We start from the raw sequence: 8,881 nt of genomic DNA, 5'->3' as shown, positions 1-8,881 counted from the left end.
TTCACTACGACCAAAACCTCACAGGAAGTGGACAGTATGTACAGCGATTCATCGGCGAGCCGGCGGCGAACATTCACACCGCAGCGAAGCCGCAAAAACAAAAACAAAAACAAAAACAAAAACGTCCACAGAAACTAAAGTTTGTAGAATAAATAAAGTGGTGGACCGATCTGCTTTCACTCAAACCATCTAAACTGAAGACGCGGCGAGCACTAGCTAGACGTTCAGCCCAACTACAATATGGCTTCTCAATGTCAACATTTATTTACAAGGTTGGGACAAAGACGAAGAGCTGGAAGCGGCCATGACTTTTAAACAGATTCATCCTATGCTGCTTTACATTGCACAGTGCGACAAATACACCCGGATTACACAAGTGTTATATCTGAGGGAGTAAATAGGAGCCATGAACCTGGACCAGGAGAGTCCCACGTCCTAAGGAGGACGAAGAAAAGAAGGACAGCTTTTTCAGACATCCTCTTGGAACGAATACTTCATGTGTGAAGGTCTGGTTCTGATTTCAAAGGTACTCAAGGACGTTTAAGAAATAAACAACCAATGAAAGTGGGACAAGGTCTAATTGGGACTAGGTCTGACTGTCCTCGTCCCAATTAGAGACAAGAGGACAGTCAGACCTGGTCCCAATCAGAGACAAGAGGACAGTCAGACCTGGTCCCAATCAGAGAGAAGAGGACAGTCAGACCTGGTCCCAATCAGAGAGACGGTAGGACAGTCAGACCTGGTCCCCATCAGAGACATGAGGACAGTAAGACCTGGTCCCAATCAGAGACAGGAGGTCAGTCAGACCTGGTCCCCATCAGAGACAAGAGGACAGTCAGACCTGGTCCCCATCAGAGACAGGAGGACAGTCAGACCTGGTCCCCATCAGAGACAAGAGGACAGTCAGACCTGGTCCCAATCAGAGAGGACAGTCAGACCTGGTCCCAATCAGAGACAAGAGGACAGTCAGACCTGGTCCCAATCAGAGAGACGGGAGGACAGTCAGACCTGGTCCCCATCAGAGACATGAGGACAGTAAGACCTGGTCCCAATCAGAGACAGGAGGACAGTCAGACCTGGTCCCCATCAGAGAGAAGAGGACAGTCAGACCTGGTCCCAATCAGAGACAGGGGGACAGTCAGACCTGGTCCCCATCAGAGACAAGAGGACAGTCAGACCTGGTCCCAATCATAGACAGGAGGATAGTCAGACCTGGTCCCCATCAGAGACAAGAGGACAGTCAGACCTGGTCCCAATCAGAGGCAGGAGGACAGTCAGACCTGGTCCCCATCAGAGACAAGAGGACAGTCAGACCTGGTCCCAATCAGAGAGGACAGTCAGATCTGGTCCCAATCAGAGACAGGAGGACAGTCAGACCTGGTCCCCATCAGAGACAAGAAGACATTCAGACCTGTCCAATCAGAGAGGACAGTCACACCTGGTTGAGTCACTAGACCTCAATGGAGACAAAGTATTAATTAGAGTCAGTCATAACTGACTTAACCTGATAACTAAATCCCAGTCCTTCAGGTGGTCCACCATGGACCTCATTTTAGAAATAATGTTACTTTTACAGCCAGAGACAAATAATTGTTTTGATCCCATTTGAATTTTCTCGACTTGAAAAATTATCCTCTTGTTTCTCTGACTCAAGAAATCAGCTTGTAAATTGACAAACATCATATGTGAAATTGATGGCATCAAAACATAATTTGTCTCTCTCCGTTGAAAACCGTAAATATTTTTTTTAACAACATAAGATCCCATGGGACCCAAAGGAGGGGGCGGGACTCGGCCTCTAACGTGGAGACGTTGAGGAAGGTTCAAACTCATGCAAACATCCTCTCGTTCTCTGACGAAATTGAAGACCTTCAAACTAAATGGAGGAACACGCTGATCGTCACTCTACTTTTCTCTACAAACGAGCTGCCATGACGATGCAACAGTCCAACCGTCCAATCACAGCTGAGCATATAAATGAGACCTTTAAGACAAGACAGACAAAAGTCTTATTAAGATGTGAAAAATCAAGGAAGGGATGACAGACACTCGTCCTCGTAGTCCGTTGTTCTGGGGGCTCTTGAAGCATTTGCAAGGCCTGATGGGATATGGAGTCTGAATCACCTCAACTGACTCTGTTCTGTAACTGGGGATTCACACCACAAGCAAGACAACACAGTCCTCTTTGGTGGACATTAAAATGAGCTCCAAGGAAATGGATTTCTCATTGAAGTCACAAGAAAACAAGAACAAAATCACATGAAATAAAAAAGTTGAAATGCTCCGTTGATGCTCCGTAGTCTTGATTCTCTCAGTACCTTTGAAATGTTGGGTTTCTGAAGTCCTTAAGAATCTTTAGTCAGACATGATGATCCACTTTTCTCTGAGAACTGAGTGTTTCCAGCCGTACAGACTAATTCCTGGAGGATCATCAGTGTTTGAAGGTTTCCACTGATCCCTGAAAGACTTCTCATTGTCGACTGGAAACAATCAAAAATTAAAAAAAAAAACGTTCTGCGTTTCTGCCTGAAATCTTCAAGTTTTCTTCAGGTTTCCTGGACACACAGATTATTGTTTGTGTCCTGATCACAAACCTGAACAGGTTTTTTTTTTATTATGCAAAATTGTCAGCAAAGAAACAGATGTTTCAGTAATCTTATGATTGGTGAAGGAAAAGCATGGTGTTATTTCCAGAAGTAAACATTTACAACTTCTGTAACAAGTCAGCTAGAAAAGCAACAACCAACAAACTTCTTCTCTGCTGCCACCTGGTGACCGTTTTCTGTCAGCACATTTGTTTTCTGTTGAAAAACCAAAGTAGCAAACCAAAGACAAAGGTGCAGATTTATTGACACTGAGGTGGTGAGAACGGATCAAATTTTACCTTCTTCATTTTTATGAATTCAATATGAATTTTGTAAATTATGAATCGTCCATCAATTGTCTACAATTTTGAATTTCCGATGCAGATACTGTACTTTTTACTGCACTACATGCATTTAATAACTTAAGTTAATTTACAAATTCAGATTATTCAAATTCAGATAAGATAAAAAAATATATAATTCAACAATATCATTTATTTTATAGCGCTTTTACTTTTGGTCCTTTAAATAAATGTGGTTGCCGAGAACAGGAAACAAAGTCTAATGCATGACTTTCTGGGGACCCCTAGTGGCAGCGAGAGGAATCTGCATGTGGAGGACTTCACTCCACTTTACTTGAACCATACGATTTAAAGTCTCCAATCCAACAAACGATCTGAGATCATTTGAACACGATACACACGTTTAAGTGAAGAAGAAAACAGGAGGAATGTGAAGATAAAGGATGGATTCAGATATTATTCAGCTTCCAGCATCGTTTTCAGCGAAGAGAGGAAGTTCATTAAGGAGCAAACTACTGAGCTTGAACCTGCAGGTCTGACAGTTAATTACCTTCATATTTCCTTCATTTACAACACAACAATTATTATATTCATATGTTGGTGACAAAGTGCTAAAATCACTGCCTTTATTTCAGTCTCTTTTAATCTTGGAGACGAAGAAACAAAAAGTTCCTTTAAATTTGATTCATATTTATCCTTAACATGTATATTTTATTTGTATTGTGACCTTTAAGCATGATTTCTGGTTTTGTGTGACGTTGACGTCTACACTTGTTTCCGACACAACATTCTATATTAACAGCGGCTTGAAGAAATGTCTCTGCGTTTATCTTTTAAATGACAAACAAAGACCAACAAAAAAGGTTTCACATTATCTAGAAATTATACACTGATTATAGATGATTGATAGATTATTATAATTGATCATTTTAGTATCTGTTATAGCGGACATCGGATGTAGAGCAATATGAGTGTATTGTAAATGTTTCTATTATAGTGTACCTCCTCTGGTGTTTAAAAAAACAAAAACAAATGATGATCATTACTACAATTAAAGTAACAATCATATAATAATAACAATACTTGTAAACAATATTGATTCACAGAAATGTGATGTCTCTATTCATCAATAATTATGAGATTATATCCAGCCGTCCGCTCAGCCTACAGATTGATTATTAGTAATTGTTGCTCAGTCAGCAGTTTGTAGTCACTAATAAACTTCCTGTTTGTTCCAGCAGAAAAAAACTACATAAATAAAACAAACTGATCAGCCTCCTGAAAGTACACAACAACACAATATTACTGTGTGTACTCACAATACTGCTCTTCCTCTGGTGAACGAACACACACGCATACACACACGCACACACACACACACACACACTAACACACACAAACACAGCGGAGGAGGATGTATTGTGTTCTGTGACGCATCATCTCAGCCTCAGTCTGTTTGTTTGTTTGTTTGTTTGTTTGGCCGGGGGAGTCCCGACTCCAGAGTCCCCATCCTCCCTTTTGATCAGTCACCAGGGCAACAGTCCCACGCGTTCTGTCCGTCATGTCTGGTCGCCATAGCAACAGGCTCCCCATGTGTTGCTGGGTGAAGCAGCAGGAGGTCAGTTTGTCTCTCTGGGAGGAAAAAAAACTAAACAAGAAGTACCTAGAAAATGTTTGTGGCTCCTGGAGTGAAACAGAAAAAGAAGTTTCGTTGAGCTTTTTTCTCCGTTATTTAACAAAAAAACTACTTCCAGAAGGTCTTTGAAATGACTTGGCAGGAAATGAAGCTTTTCCTTTTGAAACTATGATGTTTGGATGAAAAATTTGTGTTTCCTGAATGTTTTGACTCGTTCACAAAAAAAAAAACAACAACAGCTCTCCACTCGTCCGTTCTTCGTCCTCCTTCCTGACGAAGGTCTCCTCTCCCGCAGGCCTCCGTCTCGGCTTGGCTCTGGAGGAAAATCACCTCAGCCAATCAGAATGTGACTGAGGTTTAACAGAAAAGGTTTAAAGGAGGATGTCAGCCTACTACCCATGATGCTTCATGTCCATCTCCAGCCACACACTTTGTGTGAACCTGATCTTCGCCGGCTTACGGCGCTTCTTCCTGTTTCTGCAGCTCCGGCTGCTGGTTGGTCCCACCGCCACCGCCACCGCCACCGCCACCACCGTTCTTCTTCTTGCTTGCCTCTTTGGCGGCGCCGCTGGTCTTGGAGGATGAAGAGGACGTGATCTTTAGACTTTTTGACGTCTTGGCTCCGCGGGTCTTCTCCTTGTTGCCGGTGTCCAGAGGCAGCGTAGGGCTGGAGTGCGCCCTCTGCAGGCCGCCGTCGTCAAACAGCCGCGCTTCAAAGGCAGAGAGGTCTTCGTCTCCGCTCGACAGTTTAGCCCGAAGCAGCATGGCGTACGTACCGTAGCGGGTTTTCTGTAGAGGACAGAGACGAGACGTTTAAACATAAAGTTTCTCTCTGTGAAAACGTTATCAACTATTCCTACTTAAACACAACAGAAGAGGGATTGCAAACTGAACTCATCGATGCAACAAAGCTCATTCAGATCAGAATCATTTTTATCTATGGTTTTGTGTTTTGTTGGCATGTCAACCAAAAGAAAACAAAAATGTCGTCTCGATGTGTCAGAACATTAACCACCAAAGATGGTGAATCAACCTAAACAAACAGACTTTCTAATATTGAGTGGGTAGAATCATTTAGTGTCCACATAAATACATGTATTTGTTGTGTAAAGTTACACCAGCGAGACATTAAGAGTCACTAGATGATGGAATAGAACGTCAAACACCAGGAGACTCAGAACTTAGTAGTGGCCAACATGTTCATAGACGCCACCGCCGGTGTTTGGGTTCAACCATTGACCGTGTTACCAGGTGACCCTCAGCTGAATGCCTCAGTGGTTGCCCGTAGTGACGGCAGCTATTGAAAACACCAACAGAACATGTAGGTGTCCTGGCAAAAGCCTTCAATTTATGTTAAATACTTCTGTGATTTTTATCCATGCCAACCATTCTGAAGTTACTACGAGCTGAAATTCACCAGTTAACACGGTCACTGATTCAACTGAAACACCTTTGAGATGATCCTGTCCTTCTAACTCACTTTTACTGCCGTTTCAAGTTAAGACAACCTAAGATTCTTTAAATGAAAAGAAAATCCAAACAAACGATATTCTTGTATTGGGTTTGATCTTGGGTTTTGTAGCTGTAGCTCCTGTACCTGATATTTTGAATGCTTTTACTGTGAAGTACTTTGTATCTTTTGTTTTGAAAAGTACTGTAAATAATATTCACCTCTTAAAGCAATGAAAATAACAGAATCTGAACTCACTGGCTCTCATTCATGAAGCGTGAGCATGTGTGAGTGTGTTTAACTGCTACATGTTGAATAAGAATAATATATTTCAATCATCAATCACACCGCTACTAACAGAGGTTTTTAGTACAGAGGTGATTTATGTGCAAATCTACTCACAGATTTACTAACGTTTCATGAATGAGACCCACTGATATTTCTGGCGGAAAAAACGAACAGGAATTAAATGAAAAGAAAGTTTAAAATAAAAGTTAACTATGCAGAGAAATGAACTTCATGTAAAACAGGTGGGGGATTAAAGTGATGAGCAGGAACAGGAAGACTGATCTCCATGTTCCTGACAGTGTGTTTGTGTTGACACCAGACTGACGGATTCACTGACAGTTTGCGATGAAGACGAGCAGAAAGGAGACAGAAGGAGCTGCAGAGACACTGTCAGGTCTACTCAGACCTTTTTACTGCACATTTAACTTCAAGAAACAACCCAAAGGATCAGCCACTGAATATAAAACATAATTAAATGCATGTATGATTGAAATGTTTGCATCTAACCCTTTCTGACAGGGAGCTGAAGCCACAGACACAAGACTCCATTGACAAAAACATTGATTTTCCCTCTCAGAATGCAGGAGTTGCTGGTCCACGCTGCCACCATCGGTTAGTTTGTTTGTGTGACTTCAGTGAATTTGAACAAACACTTTAAAGTCTCACTATATCAAATAACAAAAAGCAAACTAACCGATGGAGGCAGCAGTAGACAAGCAACTCCTCTGAGAGGGGAAGTAGTCCATATACAACCACACTACAAGACATAACTGTCCTTGAAAGGTGGAAGCCAGGTATTACAGTACTCCTACAAGCAAACGTATATCATGAATGAAAACACCAGACATTCTCAAATAAAAGCTGGAATTTACATAACAGCTCAAATTACAGGTGCTTTATGCTGGTCCAAGTTAATTTGAACATTTTGTTCCTTAAAAATGTCTTATTCAGTGTACAATTGAACTTAGCTCCACCCTCTCGTGTCACTTCTGGATGGTGACAATCAAAAACTAAGATGATAGCGGCCAAAAACCCAAATGCCGACGTCCAAGAAACAAGATGGCAGTGGCCAACAACTAAGATGCTGACGGTCAAATAAATAACAATTACGACAGCCAAACCTCAGTCTTGTGGCTTTAAAACTGTAGTCCACAAACCAATTGTTGACATCATGGTGACTATGTAAACTTCTGATATAGTTACAGTTCTTATATAGACCATTATATCCTGTAACGTCACAATGGTTACAATGAACGATGAGTTACTTAAAGAGGAGCTCAGTCCTGTCTAAATTAAGCTGTAGAAGCATTTTTGTGTCATGTACTGTATATTTTTTGTGAAACACACCTCAAACTCCAGGTACTCCTGTCGGAGTTTCTGCTCCTCCAACTCGCGACCTTTCACCTTCCGGTCCGGTGTGGAGGCCGTGAGGTCAGCCAGCTCAGAGGAAACTGCCCTGAACCGGTTCTCATGACATTTGACCTGCTCTTCCTGTCAAGCACAGAATTTAAAACTCAAAACTGGACTGGGATGTCTGAATATTAAATAACACTCTAATAAACCTGGGCTGAGGTTTGTACCTGGGACAGTTTGGTGTTGGATCCTGGGAGAAGAGGACGGCTGAATCTCTTCTGGGAACCGATCGCCGCCGGGAACGGTGGAGCAGAGAACATGGCAGCCACGACGTTGATGCGTGTGATCCACGACTGCATCTGTTCTGCATTGCTGCAGGAAACAGGAAGAGACCATAACACTCAACCTGGCTGCTGCTTCTTCTGATTTTGGAGAATCAGCACAGAATCAAGTCACACGGATGAAGGCTAGTCAAACTGTTCAACAAAAATAAGGACAGATGGATAGACAGACAAAGAGACTGAGAGTCAGATAGAGAAAGAGACAGCAAGACAGACAGTCAGACAGACAGTCAGACAGATTAGAAGGACTGAAAGACACCCAGACTGAGAGAGAGACAGGGGCAGACTGAAAGACAGACAGACAAACAGCCAGAAGGACAGACAGACACACAGACAATAAGACAGATGGACAGACAAACAGACAGGCATGCAGGCAGACAGACAGACAAGCAGACAGACAAAGAGACAGTCAGACAGACAGATGGACAGGTGCTTACGGAGCCTGCAGCAGGAAGACTCTCCAGTCAGCTGTCCTCAGGTAGAAGACGTTGGGTCTCTTGCTGTAATCAGCTGCTCTCATGGCCAGAGAGTGATGGATGGACACGGCATTCTTCACGTCTTCCTCCGTCAGCTCTCGCTCTGCACGGTACTCATCCTGTCAGCCAATCGCAAAGCAGTGTGACATCAGTCAGCCAATCATGGTTAACATTCACAACATCAACTACAGGTCCCAGAAAGCATTCAGGACAATGATCTTTGATGATAAATGTATATATGTATATATTTGTCTTTGCGTTTCTACAAATCATTCTCTTTTTGTAATAGTAACATACTAACTAATGTCGATTTAACAAGAGAAGCTTGGTTCTTAAATTAGATAAGGCAAAGATAATTTGTTTAGAGTTCATACACAAACAAACAAACAAACTTCTTGTAACATACATTATGGATTTTGAGTAATAACAACAATTAAGTAATATTTACCT

The 8,881-nt window shown here is 42.2% G+C and overlaps 1 protein-coding gene across 7 annotated transcripts in view; it reads right to left on the bottom strand.

Moving 5' to 3' along the window:
* Window positions 1–619: 619 nt before the first annotated feature.
* Window positions 620–8,881, bottom strand: part of psda (pleckstrin and Sec7 domain containing a) — a 55,932-nt gene continuing 47,670 nt past the window's right edge. The window contains exons 16-21 of one of the 7 annotated variants that reach the window (XR_014598002.1): window positions 8,393–8,550; window positions 7,842–7,986; window positions 7,609–7,752; window positions 1,439–5,312; window positions 774–938; window positions 620–669 (exon numbers count right to left, since the gene is read on the bottom strand). Coding sequence is in view for 1 of the 7 variants with exons in the window: in XM_084021849.1 (XP_083877975.1) it covers window positions 4,980–5,312; window positions 7,609–7,752; window positions 7,842–7,986; window positions 8,393–8,550 (780 nt within the window). In the remaining 6 variants the exon portion in view is untranslated. The other 6 variants (XR_014598003.1, XR_014598004.1, XR_014598006.1 and 3 more) reach the window with 6 other exon arrangements.

Source organism: Eutrigla gurnardus (genome assembly GCF_963514095.1).
Source record: "Eutrigla gurnardus genome assembly, chromosome: 11".
Classification (NCBI taxonomy): domain Eukaryota; kingdom Metazoa; phylum Chordata; class Actinopteri; order Perciformes; family Triglidae; genus Eutrigla; species Eutrigla gurnardus.
The sequence above is the reverse complement of the archived record's forward strand: the minus strand, read 5'-3'. Positions and strand labels throughout refer to the sequence as shown.